This window comes from Crocodylus porosus, unplaced genomic scaffold, assembly GCF_001723895.1.
Source record: "Crocodylus porosus isolate Cpor-Errol unplaced genomic scaffold, CroPor_comp1, whole genome shotgun sequence".
NCBI lineage: Eukaryota > Metazoa > Chordata > Crocodylia > Crocodylidae > Crocodylus > Crocodylus porosus.
In genome coordinates, this window is record NW_017728909.1 from 48,089,064 (window position 1) to 48,108,860 (window position 19,797).

The 19,797-nt window shown below is 42.1% G+C and overlaps 2 protein-coding genes across 5 annotated transcripts in view; one reads left to right on the top strand and one right to left on the bottom strand.

Annotated features, from left to right (window-relative positions):
• Positions 1-19,797, bottom strand: part of IQGAP2 (IQ motif containing GTPase activating protein 2) — a 157,147-nt gene that overhangs the window by 27,298 nt on the left and 110,052 nt on the right. For all 4 annotated transcript variants that reach the window (XM_019532223.1, XM_019532219.1, XM_019532220.1 and 1 more), the window contains 9 exons: positions 14,571-14,661; positions 10,667-10,831; positions 8,974-9,116; positions 7,483-7,653; positions 3,897-3,980; positions 2,809-2,880; positions 2,505-2,574; positions 1,923-2,131; positions 820-969 (listed from right to left, as the gene is read on the bottom strand). In XM_019532223.1, coding sequence (XP_019387768.1) covers positions 820-969; positions 1,923-2,131; positions 2,505-2,574; positions 2,809-2,880; positions 3,897-3,980; positions 7,483-7,653; positions 8,974-9,116; positions 10,667-10,831; positions 14,571-14,661 — 1,155 coding nt within the window. The remainder of the gene's footprint in view (positions 1-819; positions 970-1,922; positions 2,132-2,504; positions 2,575-2,808; positions 2,881-3,896; positions 3,981-7,482; positions 7,654-8,973; positions 9,117-10,666; positions 10,832-14,570; positions 14,662-19,797) is intronic.
• F2RL2 (coagulation factor II thrombin receptor like 2) overlaps positions 18,963-19,797 on the top strand; it is a 5,283-nt gene continuing 4,448 nt past the window's right edge. The window contains exon 1 of the mRNA XM_019532224.1: positions 18,963-19,331. Coding sequence (XP_019387769.1) covers positions 19,271-19,331 — 61 coding nt within the window. The 5' untranslated portion in view covers positions 18,963-19,270. The remainder of the gene's footprint in view (positions 19,332-19,797) is intronic.

Below are 19,797 nucleotides of genomic sequence, written 5' to 3' on the forward strand. Positions count from 1 at the left end.
GCTGACTTGAAGGTATCCAGCTTCTCAAGGTGTTCCTTCATGAGGTCAGCATTAATGGAGGGCGGGGATCTCCCTCACCCAGACTCCAGGATCTTCCAGGGTTAAAACAATATGCCCATGCTGCTAGATTGCAGCATACTGGGGAACACCTGAATGTTCAGTGTGTGGCACTGCAGACAGGTCGGTGGCAGCAGGTACCACACAGCCACAGACAGCAAATATGTACTGGGCATTAAGATGACATTCACATATTGTGAGGTTAAAATCTTACCCTACTTATTCACTGCACAGAGTGGTTTCATTTAAGATTTAAATCAAATTCACTTGGGAATCATAAATCCACTTAAGCCAGTTGAAAAGGCTATTGTAGTAGAAGACAGGAATATTTTCCAGCTAGAAGCTAAATTATGCTTGCAAACTGAGTTGACTAGGTGGAGGTGGGAAGGAAAAGGAAACACCAGGAAGGGAAACAAAACCGAACAAGGACAAACAAACAGAAATTTACATAAATGTAAGAGTCGGGAATTTCCACAATTTAAAGGAACATAACAACAATATTATTTCCTAGAAAGTGGAATGATAGTGGGGTGACTTTTTTTTATTAGGGGATCAAATTTAAACTATGCAGCATTCTGTAGTAAAGCCCACTTAAAACAATAATCATCCAACGAAAAAAGTTGGCTGGCAGGGTTTGTATCTGGTTTGTATGGTACTCTACATCACACAGAAATGTTGGCACCAACAAGCTATGAACATCCTTTAAAGCTTTATTGGCATGTGCCATTTGTGGACAGGTTAATGCACCTGCCTGAGACTTACCTGTAGAAGATAAAACAAGTGTTGATAGGCCTCCAGCTTTTTTCTCCTTTCTTTGTTCAAGCCTTTGATACCCTGTTTGTCACCTGTCACCATCTCTTCTACCTGATTTTTGCTTTTCTTGTTTAGCTTCTTACTGTGCAACACAACATCCTGTAGACATAAATGAATGTACAGGAAATGTATTTACACAAAAGCTAAATGTATTTATGCAAAGCTTCTCACTCATATGTTGAAATCTCCTGTTTGAACAGTATTTTTTTTTTTTATATTTACACAATGTAGTATGTTAAGAAGACAAGCACACACCAGAGGTGCACTGATATTTCGGTCACGTGTCTGATTGGCACTAATAAAAGGAAAGTTATGTTGGCAGTCAGCGTTTTTTGGCCGGTGTAGATGAGCAGTAACATCACCAATAAGTGTCAAGTGCATGTGTGCAGCTACAGCCTGCACGCAGCCAGCCCAGCAGCGTAAAGAGCAGTGCCTGGCTGGTAAGTCTGTGGAGGGAAAGATCCCTATGGTGAGGGGAGGGAGTAGGGCAGGGGCAGGCACTGCCCAGCCATGGTGGTGAAGGCGACTCCGCCAGAAGTGGGATGGAGCTGCCCGCAGCTCATCTGTGGGAGAGTGGGGGCAGCTCCCCACCACTGCGTGCACCCCCAAGGGAGGCATGGGTGGCATATGCCCCTTTGGATTTGTCCATGGGGTGAGATGGTGGGCCACCCACTGTGGGCTTGGGGCAGGGACTGCAGCAGCCTCTTTCCAGCTAGGGGGCTGGGCTGGGGCTGCACTTGAGGTGGGCAGCAGCAGTGGTGCCGGGAGGGGTGGCTACAGGGTGGGTTACAACCACCTGAAAATTCCACATAAAATCACCCCTCCCAGTGCCACTGTTGCTTGCACCATTACTTTTGGCTGGTGTAGCTAATAACATCACCGACAGAAGCTGCATGCAGCCGCAGCATGCATGTGGCCAGGAATGCAGCCTAGTAATGTGAAGAGAAGCATATTCCCAGGAATATCTTAACTGATCCTGCATTCTTTGGGAGTTCAGAACTCTACTACCTCCAATGCACACTATGAAAACAATTTGAATAAAGCTTGCTGACCTGCAGAGTAATCCTGTTTTTCACCAGCAGTCCAATTTTTATATCCATCAAGTTCAAGTCTTTTTCCAACTGTTGATTGGATCGGATTTTTGTAACAACCTCTTCCCTTAACCTCGTTACTTCCAGTTCTTCTTGGAAGTCTAAGTCACTTTGGTCCAGGAGGTAGGCAAATTTGCGTACGACATTGAGGGGTGGATTTTCAGCACCAACTGTAGGCAAGTAAATGAGTTCATTATTTACTTGCCAAATGTGTAAAAATGTAACACTGCAAAAATACCAGTGTGGTATTCTGACCACTGATGCCACTGTAGGAATTGTACAAAATTTTAAAATATGAAGATACGCTTATGCTATTGAGGGCAAGAATAACTTGTAATTCGACTTGCGTGTAAATACACTGAAGTATGAACGTAGTTCTAGCTAAAGTTAAAATTGCATTGTTAATAAGTGCTATACTTGGGAATTTCAGCTGCATGCTTCTGAAGAAACAATGAAGAAAACTTAAGGATACAAGCCACAAGTTACAAGAAAATGCTTCCCTCACATTTACATTTTAAAAACTTTAGGTAAATCAGCACTTACTTAGTGTTCTGTAGTCTTCCCTAGCTTTATTTGCTCTAAGAAATGCTTGTATTTTTACAATTTCTTCATTCTGGAAGAGACAGACTAAAATAGTTAGAAAACATCAAACAAGAATTCTCTAATGCTGATTCATGATCTCTGTTGGGAGGACAGGTTTTTTCAGCATAGGTATAAGTAGGAGAACTTTTAATACCTTGCATTAAAAATGTTTTATTCAGAAAGACATCAGATAATCCAATATGTTCAGTTATACTATTACTACATTAGTACTCTTGATTCAAAAAAAGAGGAGGAAGAGACTTACATGATCCTTGAAATACTGCAGCCGTTTCCTATAAGCTTTCCTTGCCAGGCACATTTTTAGCCAAGACTGAATCTGCAAGTCACAAAAACCAAGAGGTGGCACTGCTTGAGCTTTTATTAGGAAATCCATAATAGTGAACAAAAGCCTGACTTTTCTATCAATGGCATATGCACACAACTCCCATGTAGTCTATTGACATCACACTAGAGACTGGCTGTCAAGAAACTGGGTCTATTTCCAGCTTTACCAGGAGCCTGCGGGGCTGTGACAATGGGCAAGACATTTTTACTTACCAGTCTCAGCAGAGATACCATGAGGTATAACAATGTTGTTCTTTACAAAAGGTAGTCATTACGATGTAACAATAAAAATCACTAGACACATTATCACCACCAACTGTTACAAGACACTTTGCAGAAGGACATTTTTTAACAGAGACTGGCTCAGTTTTTCAATTAAAAAAAAAAATCTCACAGTATTATGTTCTCTCATTTCCTGTCTCAAGAAGCAGCTCCCCTCTACGAGCACACAAGAACAGAATTTGCTATGGAATGGACAGTTTAAACATCCAATGGGCAATCTTCATGGATTTTAAGTTGCTGTCATTAGAAAAAAAGAGAAGCTCTAAGCCAGTGGCTCTCAACCAAGGTGCCACACAATGTTCACACTGTTAGGTGTGGAAACATGAAATCACAAGATAAACCCAGAGATTCCACACAGGAATCAATAGCATTTTAAATACTGTGACTGTTGTGGTCTGAGTTCTCTGCAACAGAAGATTTTCTTTGTTTTTTTTTCTTTCTTGACTACAGAAAAATCAAGTGAAAACTAAGAGCTGGCAATTCTTGAGAGGTGCCTCAGATCTACTCAGGGGTACCTTGACTCTATCCAGGGATGCTTCAAGTCTAAGAGTGTTGAGAACCTTTGCTCTAGACCTACCAGAAACCTCACTAGAATGAAGAGCTTACACCACTGCAGAACTTCCCCCTGGACTCACATGACTTACAAGAATTGGGGGACCCATATTATGAGGAAGCATCATCCATAGCACTGACCCCTTTGTCACTGTTCACAAACAAATAGCTTACCTTGATAATAGCAGCAATGTCTCCTTTAAGCACCTGTAATCTGTTGGTGTAGCTCTTCCTTTGCTTGTGTCCCTTCCAGAAAGCCTATTTTTAGGAGGCAGGAGGCTTATTATGACCACCAATCTAAATCTGCATATATTAACATAACCAACATATGGTTCTACACAAACGCTGCTGTTAACATGAAAAGGAAACAAAAGAAGGCAGGCATGCATCCCTTTACATGCCTTTAGTGCCCACATCTGTTCTATGGATTCAAACATTTGTCCTTTTGGCTGAGTGTTGACCTATATCTATCTCCCTGTTCTGAGGAAGCTCAGCTTTGCTGGACATCAGCTTAATGGTGCAATAACTTCCTTCTCTCCCACAGCATCCCAACTCTGTTCTCTGCCACTGGTGACACTGCCAACACTTTGTCAGTCAGGCCTGTAACCCCATGTCATAGTTGACTATATATTCTATGGGCCCATGTGACCATGCTGATTCCTAATCTTGTCTTCTCTTCCAAGTCACTGTCCTCTACCTGCACTGCTGTAGCTCAACTACTGTACCAACTTGATACTAAAGACTAGGGTTCCCCATACCATTTACCATGCAGGAAAAAGCCCCTTGTCTTAGAATGGAGCATGAGCGGTGGGGAAGCAAGCACCTGCCGCAGCTGCATCTCCAGCCCCTACCCAGGATCGGGGTCATAGCTGTAGTTCCTGCCTGTCCCCCACTCCCTACCACCTCTGCACCTTAATCGGTCCTCCCTGCATCACCCCCTCCTCCCCCAATCTTTTCTCTCTCCCCACACAACCTCTGTTTCTCAGCCTGTCCCTCTTCCTCCACACTCTCGCTCTGTGCTGGCAGGTTCAATGCACACTGCAGCCTACAGCACTGGGCATGACCCGACAGCAGCAGTGCACAGCCCACACATGGCTGTTATGGGAGCTGGGCTGGGGCTGTGCTTAATGGCTCAGGCTAGAACAGGGACAGAGCCTGCCAGCACAGACCAAAGTAAGGGGGGGGATGGGATGAGGGGGGCAGCAGGGGAACTGAAGCCCCCCTCATTGCCTACCCCCTTGCAGCAGTGTGGAGGATGAATTCAAAATGACCTCCCAATAATTAGATTCTACACATGAAGTATTATAACAAATTCCATGTATACAATCTAATTACTGGGGGGCTGTCAGAGTCGAGTAAATATGGCAGATTCTTCTTCAGCACAGCTCTTGCCAATTGACCTCCTACATACCAACTTATTTTCATCTCAACTTGCTCTTACTTCTGCTCTACCTTATGATATCATCATCTACCATCTCCCTGGTCATGTCTACATGAAATGCTTAATTACGCAGTAGCATAGTTTACCATGCAGTCAGCATGTGCATCTACACATGCACTTTTACTATGAAGTAAACCTCACTAATAACAAGTAAGTTTGCTGCCTGCAAATGCAAGTAGCAAATTTACTTTCAATTGGTAATGGCACAGTAGTGCTCATGGAGACAACTGAGGAGGAGCAAATCTGCTCCCAGTCAGCTGTACATAGGGGGCAAGAGATTGCTCCCTGCCCCTGGGAGCTACCAGCTGCTAGAGGCAGGCTCTGCCACCAGAGCCCAGGAAGGCATTACATCCTTCTGCCCCAGCAGCTGGGATCTCCAAGCCCCCGCAACTTCAAGATCACAAATTGGGAAGTGGGGCACTGGGAAAACCTTAATCTCTGCAACCATGGTGCTGGCACTGGGATATAAGGGTCTTCCAGAGCCTGCCCTGTGGTCTGGAGCTGGCACCGAGAGCTCCCTAATGGTGTGGCTGGGGTGCCTGCTCCCTGCCCAGCTCCATGAGTGCAAAGCTAGGTGGGGAACAGGCTGGGTGAGGAAGAAACTCCCCAGCCTGTTCCCCAGCCAGCTCTGGGCTTGCAGAGCCGATCAGGGAACAAGCTCCCCAGCTTGTTACCTACCCAGCTCCACGCTCAGATAGCAAGGAACAAGCTCCCAGTCGCAGACCAGACTGGGGGCTGGGAACCATCCCAGATCAAGTGATCAAGACATGGGGCTTGAAAAGAGCTGCAGGGGAGGGGTAGGTCCCAGCCCCCTGCCCCAATCTGCTGGGGGCAGCTAGCAGTGAGCTAGCAGCTAGCTGCCCCACCAACAGATTAGGACAGGGGGCTGGGACCTACTCCTCCCCTACAGCAGTTTCCAAGTCCCCTGCCCCTGATAGGGGAGCTAGAGCCAGGAGCTCCCTGTTGCCAGGACAGGGGGACATTGTCCCTGCTCCAGCAGCAGGCAATCCCTGGGGGCAGATTGTAATGTGCCAGCCCTGGCCAGGAGACAGCTGTCTCCTGGCCCAATGCTCCCTGCCAGCCCCTGGGCTAGCACCCAGGGAAAACCTAGAGCTCCCCATGGTGGCGGCAGGGGCCCAGTTTGCTGCCATCTGCTCCTGCTTCCCTGCATGTGTAGATGCCTGCCCAGGAGTGTTTACTCGCAACTAAACTGATCCTGGATTAAATGCAGATGTAGATGCATCCCCTACCTATTTGAGCTTGGGTTACCTGTTGGAGACCATCAACTAAGCATGGTGAGGGTTCTGGCCAGCAAGTGCTAATAACCATCTCATGTAAGTGGAGTTTTCACAGCTATTTCCCTCATTCTTTCCCTCTTCCCCCCCCCCCCCGATTATAGCACCTCTAAAACCATGTTTTGATAAGCCACTCAAAACTGAATATAATCTTTTACTAGGTCACCTAGTACAATTAATTCAAATAGCTGTAGAATTCACCATAACACACTGCTTATAGTGGCCAAAGTAACACAAAAAGTAAGCTTTAACTCCCTGCTAAAGGCATGCATATTTAGAAAGTGACTTTAAAAAAACAAACAAAAAACAAACCAACCTACCAATCAACCAAAAAAACTCTACACTTTACTAGTAAAGAATTTAAAATTATTTACTAAGTTCAATATATACAGGGACATTGCAAAATATTTATAAATAACTGCAAGTTATCCAAGTTCATAATTTGCTCAGCAAAAGAAAACAAAACCAGAAGCTCTCTTTGAACCCCTTTCAGAGTACACACATGCAAAAATCCAGCTAATGCTCTTGGAATCAGGCTATATTGTTAACACAGCCACTCCCTATGACCAACAACTTCACAAAGAGTAAGCAGAGAGCTTTTGGGCTTGGGGAGAGCAGAGAAAGGAATGTATTTCCTGAGTAAACCATTCCTTGGCAGAACACTAATGCTGAAATATTAACTAGTATCTTCCAACTTACCCCAAATCCCTAGTACTACAACAGTTCAAAGCAGAACAGAGAAAGCAGCTAGTTACAGGTGTTACTAAGCATCTCCAATTATGTTATATAGCATATAACCTATAGTCACTATAAAAATTTGGAGTTTTGCCATTTTAAAAACAATATTTCTTTCTTTCAGAGAAGACAGGGACATATTTACCCAATAATTCAGTTTTGCCAATCAAGAACATGAAGGTATTTGTTCTGCATTAGCATCAGACAATGACAGGCATTTAGTTTGTCATGTAAAAAGCTAGCAGCACACTAAAGAAAGTAACTGATTTCTATTTGTGCACAGCAGTACCTGTATTTTGATGACAGATGGTTCCTGATTTTGGAGGTAAGTTTTTCTCTCCTTATAACTTTTTCTAATGAGGAATCCCCTTGCTTGGGCTTGTAGCTGAACAATCAAGTTTTCATTAGCAAACCACAGCTGCTCTCGATTGTAATCTGCTGTAACTTGCTCAACAATTTTCTGGTAAGAGATCATGTAAAAAGGTCAGGCATTTAATAAACAATTAAGCAAACCCCAAATAAATTTCCAAAGCTCATCTAGATCCCCAGCATGCATTATGAAAATCCCTCCAATTTACCAGCCTAGTTTAACAGTAGTTGGCTGTTGAGAATTGACAGCCAATTTGCTACCATTATGAATCTGTTTAAAACTTTAAAAGGGAGGACTGAACTCCCTTCAGATGACAGCAGCTGAACAGATTAATTTTAAACAACCCAGCACATTATATTAAAGTTTGAAAACTCTGGTTTTGCAACACTTCCAGCCTCTCCCAAGAAGCTAAAGAGTCTACAAAGTTAACCCATGTGTTTATGTATAAATACTCATGCATATGAGGAGTCTTACTGAAGAACCTGGAACTGGCAACATTATCTGTTTTGGGATTGTAATTATTGATGCAGCTGCAGCAGTTCAAGTCTACTGCAGATGCACTGCATCAGTATAAGAAGCAGTTAGTGTTAGAAATGGGAGAAAATTACATAAGTATACATAAATTTTTACCTCAATGTTGTAGCATTATGCAGCAGAAATTGGCAAAAGCCTAGTTAAATGCAGTCTAGTTATATGTTTAAACAGGATTTATCCATATAGGGATTTCAGGCCAGGTACAGACATAGCACCTTTATTGGTAGAAGTAATCAGAAACAGGTCTACACTTGCAATGAATGGAAGTTCGGTGCACACACAGACTGATTTAAAGATGGCAGAACCCAAGGGTGAATGTGCATTCTGTTTGCTCCTGATCTAAAACTATGCTGCTTACAGAAAACCACACAAGTTAGAGTGATTTTGCCTGGGGCTTTTTGAATGTCTGTATCTTGCCTCAGTGTCTGAACTGCACAATGTAGTTAGACCTCAATATAGCCCCTGATTCAGGAAAGCAGTTGTGCACATGGTCAACAGTTTTCCTAAACTGATGACTGTATAAAACCTATACTGTGTAGAGGACTTCAATAAGTGATAGTAAACAGGATTAGATGGACTTGGAAGATTTAAAAGCAGTTTTAAGGGAACTTACAACTTATGGGATATGAGCCAAGGTAAGATCCTCTTGGACTGCACATGGGGTATTAGCCACCTTTTAAAGGATTTGATTAGATAATTAAATTCTACTGTACTTGGGGAATGAACAGCCTGCAATGAAATACAGTTAGAGGATTCCTCCTCTTTTCTTTCTATTTTAAGTGCTTTTTGAATGCTTCAAAACGATGAAATAACCATATTTTTACCCACTCTGTGCCACATTAGTGTGCAATCATTTTGAACATTTTTGCATCCTACCTGGATTTCATCACTGGTCAGCCAAGAAGTTTTTGGTACAATTCCTTCAGGTGGAACACAGGTACCTTCTCCAGTTTCCACATTGTAATAATAATCATACATATCATTCATTACTTGTTTGATCCATGGGCTTTCATTAATATCTAAAAAGCAGTAGGGATTACTGTTAATACATACAATCAGAACACTATTACAGTTTCTCCCCTTCCCTACACCTGACTTTCTCTACAAAAAAAGCTTTCCATGATTACTCATGTATGAATGTCAACACAAGTCAATTTTAGGGACTATTTGTAAAAATATCCTGTTGTGTTAACACTGATCAATTCTTCTGCTACAGGACACTCAGCCTGAAGGCAGTATACAGCATGATCCAGATACTTTGTGAACTCCCCTGCAAAGACACAGGTTTGCAAAGTGCCTGTGGGTGTACAGAGAACCACCAGGTATGGCTTCAATTTTAGTTGCAAAAGGGTGGGATTTTTCCAAACAAGGGAAAGCTGATGAGCTCCACCTAAATCAGAGAAGTGGAGCTCTTTGAAACAAAAGCCACAGTAAACAGTTAAGTAAATCATGTTTAATTCAGCAATGTGCTACAAACTAAGCAGCCTACAAACCACCCAGCTATGAATGCTCCAGGTTCTACCTATTAGACTGACTGACCACCAGCTGCCACCAATATGTAAAGTACATGCTATTTAACTCTACCCAGATCCTGGCAGCCACCAATCTAGCCCAAGACTTTCACTGTTACTAATGCAAATAGAACCAAGACAAGTGTTAGAAAAAAAGATAAGATTTGTTTTCGCAGTATCCGCTACAGGCTGGGCCTTGTTAACTATGGATGCATACTACAGACTGGCCATATTCATGTTATTACCCAAATCACCACTATCAGCTTTTGGGAAACAAAAACAAGTCTATATCTTAAATGTCTTGAGTAAGTCTCCTCATGGATAAAAGGTTCCAAGGTAAACCTGATCAGAAAGCTTCCCAATCTCTCAATTCTTGCTATATGCAGAAAGTACTTCTTTATACTGGGAAAAGGCTTTGTATTAATATATTAAATATGAGGTACTAGACACTGTAAACCAGGACTGCTATATTTAAAAGTTTCAGCTTATTGGGTTATCCAGAACTAGCTGACAGTTTTACATAGGAAAGTCCTGTTCAAAGAAAAGGGGGCCAGATTCTGGCTCCAGCTGCACCATGTGAAATTGCTCTTGCATTGCTAGAGGCCCTGAATGGGTTCTGACAGCTCTGGGGAGCTTCCCAAATGCAGAAAGAGCAACGGGCAGACATACACAGCCAAAGCCTCTCCAGTGTAGTGGTTAGTGTAGGGCAGTGGGAAAGAATGGCTGTGAGACTCTGTACCATGGTGCAGTAAGTTACTCAGACCCACTTCAGCCCCCAGGAAGCTTCAGACACAACTATCCCTCCCTTCCACACGGGCAAGGCAGAGCAAAGAATTCAGAACCAAATGATGAATACACATTGTGATGAATTTACTCAATATAGTCAAGCTCTAAAAGGAGTTAAGTGAAAACAAACAAACCCCTCTGAATAATCCAGTGGAAAAAGGAAAAATTCCAGGTTCCCACAGTAACACTGTGGCTTAGTTTCCATTTTTCACAAGGCCTTCAACTCCCCTACATATATGGGTCCCCCCATTCAAAGGATTTTTAGTTTTTACCTTCTTTGGTTTTTAAATTCTTGGCTTCCAAAAGGTTCTGGTAATAGGCTTCAGCACACTCTGGAACAACTCTTAAGCCATATTTAGGAGACTGCAATATAGCTAGGAGGGGTTCTGAATCACCTTTTTCCAAACACTTGTTAATCATTGAAGTTCCAAGAGCCACTAAACAAAATTACACTGAAAATTAGGTATGTCACATAGCTGAAAGATGTGCACATATGTAAAGAATGTGCTTCCCCACTAGAAATGTTTAGAAGCTACATACACACATGCATAATGCAATACCAGCCCTCCACGCTTCAATGTTATAACAGTATTCCTTTATAGAAAAATTCAGGCATAGGCAAAGCAGAAGACAAACCAATTTATGGTCATACCCCAGCATACTATCAAATTTCCTAGGCGATGAGGAAACTGGAATGAGCCACTGAAACAGTCTCCCACAGCTTGTTTGTTACACTGAAGTGTGTATGGGAGGTATATTAAAAAAAACCAAAACCGCAAAACAACTCTGTGCACATGAGCAGAAAGCTTAATGCAGGAGCAATTCCCACTGCTTCCCTTGTACATATTTCTACCTCTAGCAGAACTGACCCTGCAGAAACTGTCCCTTAAGTTTTACAAAAGTCTTCGCAAACTGGTATCAGAGTTAAAAGTGAATATGGGAATGACCCCCCCCCCAAAACGTTGCCAGGCTAGAAACATTAAATCTGCAAACAAGATGACAGTCTGATCACAAAAGCAGACAAAGTATATAGGGGTGCACTGATAGAGATTTTTGCGGCTGATATCGATAGCTGATTTTTAAGGAAAGTTTACATCCTGCTCCAGATATTAGAAACAGAATGAGACAGCTTGCCTCTTTACCACATCTGTTATTTATCCAGGCTTAAAAGAAATTGAACTCTGCTCTTGTGATGCACTGAAAATGACTGCAATAATCAGTGCACAGCCTTAGAGTATCAGCAGCTACTACTGATTTCTGGACTATGGAAGTGTCAGCATTGATTATACATCTATCTGAGCATCTTTCTAGTCACCAGTATTAGCATACCAGTGCTCATCACAATCTTCCAACTTTTCTGGGCCCCTGGGGGGGAGGGAGGGAGGGGGCAGAAGTTATTTCCCTTCTTTCCAGTGTCTGGCAGAGGGGACAAGAGGGGGTTAATCCCACCACTCAGTGGGCAGATCCTACTGCGGTGTCCTGGGAGTTGAGGGGGGAATAACTCCTTTCCCTGCCCCTCACAAAGGGACCTGCCAGTGGCATCCGGCCCTGCCCCCACCTGGTCACTGAAGTGGCGGGAGGGGAGTGACTGTGATGGGGCAGCACCCTTGTCACAGTTTCCCGCAGAGCAATCCCCTTCCCAGTGGGGTATTGGCTGTGCTGCAAGGCAAGGAAAGATGCTATGGACTGTAGCACTGGGGGGCCTTGGAAGGCCCTGGCTCCTCTGGGCCCTGGTGCTGACGTGTGCAGTCCACCACAGCTCTGCCCACCCTGCAGTGCAACACCATGACAGGGAGGGGGCAGGACTGGAGGTTATTCCCCTTCCGTCCAGCATTCGGCAGGTGACAGGAGGGGGCTTTTTCTGCTGATTGGTGGTGGCGGGCAGGGTAGGCAGACCTGGCTGTGGTCCCCAGGAGGCAGTGGGAGTAGAGGGGAGAATAACCCTCCTTCCTGCCCACTCTGCCTCAGTGACCATGGTGGCCTGTGGGTGCAGCAGTGAGGGAGAAGCGTTCGGCAGACCTGCCTCAGGTCCCTGCCATGGGACAGCAAGGGGGGAATTAAACCCCTCTGGCCAGTTCAGCCCCAGCTGGCCACACCTCCCCCATTCTCCTGCACAGCTTCCCTGAAGCCAAGGGCTGCTGTAGTGCCTCCCGGGGCCTGGCCCAAGCAACTGTAGGCATGTGCTCATAGTTTCTCAGCACAGATACTCTTTGGACTGCTACAAACTGGTTTAACTTAGGCAGGTGAAACTAACCTGCAAACGTTGAATCAATCCAGGCTCTGGCTTTTTGAATGTCTGTTCCTGGCAAGGGACCTACTTTGCTAGTGGACCCAGAGCCCCTTTGATTTTTTATAATTAGTCAACCACTGGAGTGACCAGAATTTTTTGGCAAAGTTCCCTCGAGACCTTCCCACTCAGAGCTACAGAATCAGATGGCTCATACTGTAGTTAGTGAAGAAATGAAGTTAAGGGGAACACATTCAGTCCTAAGAGAGCCAGGGCTTATTTTTGCCACATTCCACTATTCTATGTATACATCTAAGGTGTTGTTTAAAATCTTTTACCCATCTCTGGTGAAGACGGTTTTATTTAAGATTAGTCAGCAACAATGCAGAAGGAGAGTAACAGGTTCCAATACAAAATTACTCAGCATTAGTCAACCAAATGAGAGGTGCATTGGCTTTGTGCATGTCCGTGTGTTCAAACAACTCCAAATTTGGGATTAACTAGCCCCAAATTTGACACACAGGAAAATAAAAGCTTACACAAGTTGTAGTCAACTGATTTAGAATTAGAAATACTATGACATGAACCTGAAACTTGTAATTTGCATTATAAACACTTGACCTTTCCATAACAGGCAGAAAATGGTTTTTGAGAGATAATCATGTTTTTTTGTTGCCAAGGTAAGTATTTAAGAGTACTAGTATTTTACTTTAGATACATATTCATTCATAATAAATATTCCTTGGCTACACTGAGCCAGGAAAAGAAAGTTTTATATACAGTACTTATTAACCACAAAAAACACAAAATAAAGTTACACACCTGTATGAAATAAAACATCACAACAATTAAGCAAAAAAATATTAACTAGACATTCAAAATTTTAAAAGTTTTTTGTAAAACTCAAAAGCCACTTAAAAACATCATCCAGCCTGCAAAAAGAAGTACTTTGATATTGACAAACAGTGATGAGAGATATTTCAAAAGAACTTTGGCATATTCGGCATTTTCCTTTTAAGTATGTAGATGTACAGAAGTTCCCTTGAGACATTAACACAGTATTTTTCATGAGCTATGCATCTATGTTAAAAAACTGATGCAATGGTTTCTAGTCAAATTTTTCTTCTACTACGAACTATTTAGTGTTTTTTATTTAGAATTCTTTCATAGTTTGCTTATATAAAATTGCTTTTATAATTGCTTATACTCAAGTCAAAACTTCCGGGAAAGAAGACAACGTTATAAGCTGGTATGCACAGGCTATACAACCAGGACAAGTCTACTCTGACCTTTTCCAGACTGCTATTTTTTCATAGAATAAGGTCAGGTTCAATATGGACTGGAATACCTTTTGCTTCTACACAAAAAAAAAAGTCATTTTTCAGAGTACTATCAATCATTAAAAGGCAAGCTTGTAAGTTAGGGAAATTACTGACATTTACTGAGGAATAAGGATCGACTAACCAAGTTGTGACCATGTAAGGAATTCTGGTCTTGCAACATAGATAAGGTCTTGCATACAAGACGTCTCTCAAGTTTTTATCGTAACTGCTTAGCTTTTCAACTACTCTGTAGTTTCCTTTTCTCATCCTCTCATTTGTTTTCATGCTGTAAGAAACATTTTTATGACTTTTCATCAGCTCTGTGAAAATAGTGGTGTTAGAAACCTGCAGTTTTATCACATTTAAGCAGTAAAAGATCACATCAACTAAGAAATATCCATGATGTTCTGGACATATTTAACAGTAATCTGGCTTTTAAATCTTATTTCAGTCACTTTCAACCATCCTGTAATAAAATGTGTTTTGTTTTTAACCAAATACATTTAAGAGAGCCATTAAATTGACCTGGCTACAATTCACGTGAACATGAATCAAAATGAGAAATCCTTGCTTTTTTTCCAGGATAAAAAGAAGTCAAGTTTAATTCAGATTCAGGTTGTTGCTTACAGTTTTCTGCTTCTTCTATATTCCTATTAGCATCATCAATTCCTTTTTGTATTTCATCTAGCCAGAGAACTGCTGATTCATCATGGGTTTCCTGGAAAAGAGGGAGAAGTATTTGAATATAAAAAGTCAAATTCACTCAAAAACACAACATTAAAGCTTTGAAAGAAAAAAAAAAACCTTTTTGGAAACCTCAGGACAGGTTGCTTGCAGACATTAATGTTTTGTCTCCTGCCCCACTCCCCACCTCCCTAAACACGCTTTACCAAAAGAAGCGGCGTGTTACTTTCATAGACATTAGGAGCTAGAAGAGCCTTTGAGAGACCATCAATTCCAGCCCCCCTGCTATAGGAAGGGAGTCGGCCGGGGGTCAAGTGATCCCAGCAAAATCATCATCCAAATGCCTTTTGAAAGAGTCCAGAGTATGTTCTCACGCCACCTCTGGAAGGAGTCTGTTCCAGACCCTGAACACTTGGACTGTAAAGTTTTTCCTTATATCTAGTTTAAATCAGCCTTCAACCAGCTCTGCAGTATCTGTATAGATCAGGCACTTCAGTGGGGCTTTTTGGCACTTTTGGCTAAAGCTGATTCAATCAGCTATTGGATAAAAGTCCCAAAAAAGCTCCACAAGTGCTCAAACTATACAGATGCTACAGAGCCGGGTCCAACTAAGGTGCTGCCTCTACTGAGCATGTGCTGGGCTCAGCACTTGAGCTCTCTCTGCTTAAAGTGCTGCTTTTTTTTTTTTTTTTTTTTTTTAAAAACACCTGCAAGCAACTGAAGACTACAAACAGATACTGCATTTATCCTGGGGTAAACCATTTTATCTTGGAACAAGTTGCAATCATTCAGACATTCCCTACACAGATTCAGACATCCTCGTCTTGAAATTAATCCTGAAGAGGTTTGCAGAATACAAAATACTAGCAGTTTCTCCCAGGACATAACCATTCAGATGCATTTTGCTATCCCAGGATCGTTTCATTGAATCAATGGCAGAAAAGCACCAATGCAGTCAGCCATTTACTAAACCTGATTGTCATGTACATATAACCACTCTTCTAATGCTGGGATATTTCAGTCTAGGAACACACAAGTGCAACTTCTTCAGGAACAAATGCAACAGCTGTTCCTAGCCTAAAGCTAAATTTGACTACAGAAACCTAGACCTAAAGCCAGAAAGCAAAGCTGTATTGTACACATTTGATGAACTGTTTTTTTCAGTTCACCAAATGCGTAACAGTTCTACCTAACGTGCAAAAGAGCCTGGCGCAGCCCTGGTTTCAGACCACAGCAACAGCCCACCCCACCTGCACAGGTCTGGCCATGTCCAGGTGTGCTGTGGCTACAGCCAGTGCCACCACCATGCCCCGCAGCCCGCCACTGATACACCCCCCTGCCCATCTTGGCCACTCGCCAACAGACAACTCTGACACCATTAAAAAAGTAGAGGAAGATCCATTTCCACTTTTCATCTCAAAACCACCATTACATTTCCATCGGAACTGTAAGAAAAACTTCAGACCCTGATCCCTCCACTACTCAACCCAGGGACTTTACACCTGCTTCCTAAAATCTACAAACAAGGAAACCCTGGCAGACCTATCCTTTCAAACCATGGAACCCTAAATGGAAGAAATATCAGGTTTCACTGAATCCGTCTTAAAACTGCTTGTCACCCAAAGACGGCGTTTCATCTCAGACACAGACTTCCCGCAAAAACTCAAAAACACAGACCACGTTTCCCAGCAATACCCTTCTAGCCACCATGGATGTCATTAGCTTACACACCAAAATCCTACACCAGGATGGCATCCAAGCCTGCCTCTCATATCTACAAGAATACAAATTACAACTCAGAGTACAGACCTCAGGTTATCACTGAACTCATACACTTCATCCTGACACACAGCAGCTTCAGTTTCAACAACCAACGCTTCCTCCAGACCCTGGGCACAGCTATGGGCACCAAAGTGGCCCCACAATATACCAATCTTCTTATGGCCCACCTAGAATTCCTCAAGAACTGCACCATCAAACCCTTATTAGACTTGAGACACACAGATGACATCTTCATCATTTGGACTGAAACCCTGCAGTTTGATTTTTTGGCGGAAATCAACAATCATCACCTCTCCATCAGACTATCACTTGAATACTCTAATACCAGCATTTCCTTTTTGGACACCATGATCAATATCCAAAATTGTAAAAATTCAAACCACCATATATAAGAAACCCACAGACCAACGTACACAGAACCAGCAATCACTCTAAACCAACAGAGCGACAGACTGCACTTTTGAAAGAGGAACCTGGATACCACGTGAAAATTTGCTGCAGTACAAAAAGAAACCCCCCTCAAATTGCACACCATTAGTTGTGACATCACTATTCCCTGGAACCTACATGGAAAATCCTCAAACAGCTGCAATCCATACTAGACTATGACCTGATTCGTAAAAGAGATCTTCCCAGAACCACCCATCCTAGCCTTTAAACAAGCACCAAACCTCACTAATCTCATCACCAGATGCAAGTTCCCTATGACCCAAACTACGGCTCATGCCAGAATAAGAAAATGCAAAACCCACCAACACATCTCCATCATCCTCACAATAACCACACCCCACAACAGAACCATCACCATTCCAGGATCTTACGCCTGCATCTCCAGAAATATGTTATACATCTCATCCAGTGGACCAAATGCCCCAATGGAAAAATATGGAGGAGAAACCAAACTAAAGCCGACCATCAGAATGAATGCATACTGAAAATCTATCAAACACAAGAACACACAACTACCTGTGGGGGCACACTTCGCACAAGCAATCATGCTCTCTCCGACCTCTCAGTTCTAATCTTCAAAGGGAACTTACAAAACACCTTTCACAGACGAGCCTATGAACTCTACTTCATAAATCTACTGGATACAAAAAATCATAGACTCAATATAGACATTGGAATTATGACATTAGAACGAACTTGCCTGACATCCAATTTACTAGCAACCTGCCAGACCTGACCTCTTACTTTGTTTTTTCCTCTGCCCCCCCTTCCTCCCCTCCCCTACTTTTTTGCCCTTTATCTTCCTAATTTCCAGCCTTTTCCTTTTTCACAGACAGCCTCTTTTTTACCTTGTATTATTTATCACCACTGTAGTCTCTGACTCACCTTTGGCATTCCCCCTCCCCCCATTTTCTTCCCTACTCACCTGCTCTACCTTTTGTCTTCCTAATTTCTACCTATTTATATTCTCACTGACATCTTGTCACACTTTTAGCTTCTCTCATTCCTTGGAGTCTCAGAACAGCAGAAACTCCCTATGCCTGAAGGGTGATTGTGCCCAAAAGCTTGCTAAGAACTTTTTTCAAACTACTTAGTTGGTTTAATAAAAGCTATCACATCTATTCAAAAGAACCTTGCCTGCTTAAGTAAGTGAGAGGCATGTGCCAGTGTGGATACAAGAGAAGAGACTCTAGTGAGGTCAGGCTTCAGTAATGCTCTATCCAGATGTTCCCAGTAGATTTATGGTAGAAGTCTTAAAATCCAAAGAATAACAATTTCTAGTATGTAAACTTTATATAGACACTGCTGTCAAGAGCACTCCAACAGTATTAGACATTATACCTGCATACAGATGTAAAAAAACTGCAAAAAAAAGGGCGCTTTAAACTCAGTGCATGCCCAGAAGAGGTATCAGGTTAGTTAGAACCAGCTCGCCCAACATCTGTATAGAACAGATGCTTCAGTGGGGCTTTTTTGGTGCTTTTATCTAATACCTGATTGAATCAGCTTAAATAGAAGCGCCAAAAAGCTCTGCTAAAGTGGGGAATCTATATGGACTCTGTAGAGCAGGGTCGAACTAATGCACTGCCTCTTCTGCTAAAGCACGTTGTTGTTTATTTCACATCTGTCAGCACCTTATGTGGAAGACTGATTCAGAACCATAAAGCCTGCAGAACTATGCAGTAGCATTTATTAGTTTTGCAAAAAGAAAATTATTCAAAATACTTTTGCTAATTTTTTTTTAAATGAAGTCTGTAGTGATGAAATCCTGGGTTGGCCAGTTCAGGTGAGCAACCAATTTGACTGAATCTGTGATTTAATCTATATTACTGAATTCCAAACAATAAATCAGTGCTAGTCAATATGGCAGAGGGGTGGAGAAATAAGTGTGAAAGTTCTTCCACCATAAAAGATTATATAAATCTTTAGACACAGTCAGACTAAGCATCTCCACAGGTTTTTTAAATCAAAATTTACATGTTTCATGAAGCCATGTGTATTTAATCTATATTATACAAAGAACTGGAGTGGGAGAGAACAGAAAGGTGTTAGACAAAAAAATACTTGTATTGGCAAAAGTCATATTAAAAAAGTACAGTAAAAATATTACACAAATCCCTAAGAATTCATGCTTATGGCAAATTAGGAGTTAAACTATTGTAAAAAGAGTTTAATCCCCTCCTGCATTGGGAAATGGCTGAAACTGAGTCATGTGTATTTACATGTTCAAATACCTCACGCCCTGTTGCTGTAGTAGACAAAGAACAAACAAGCTCGTTACCATAAATCTCATATCTACAGTTGGCTTCGAGGAGTAAAGGTCTGTAGACTTTTGCACAACAAAATGTAGATAAAAGTCTCCAGATGAGTTAAAGTAGCACTACTTTACCAACTAGATTTAACTCCCTATAATGAAAATGAAAGCATTTATTTTAATAACTGGATTGCTCTCTCTTCCTTCTAGCCTAACCGGTAAGTTTCATTTTCTGTGTTTTACATTTTATGTGATGCCATCTGCATTGTATTTATTTGTATTTTAGATGATCAAGTCAGCTGATACAGTGTACAAAGTCTCCAGTAAAATGTTGATTTCTTCATTTCTGTTAGAGAAAGAATCCAAGGCAACTGTGTTACGTATCAGTTAGCAAAATTAGAGGAAAGTGGGGAAGGGAAGAGAGCAACTGTATTTCTGTTTATTGACACTTCCATCCCCTGCACAACACAACACATCCAACACTACCACTACCTGCAGATGTAGTAGTGATTTTGCAGGAATATACCCTCTAGAGAGTATCAAACAGAATTATCACTTAAAACGAGGAACACCAGTAGTAGAAAAGTCTTGGCTGAGTGAGAATGCTTGCATCACAAGACAAATGCTTGGGGAAAGGAGGTCGTTTACAAAGACTGGGCCTAACAAAATTCTCATCTTAAGGGG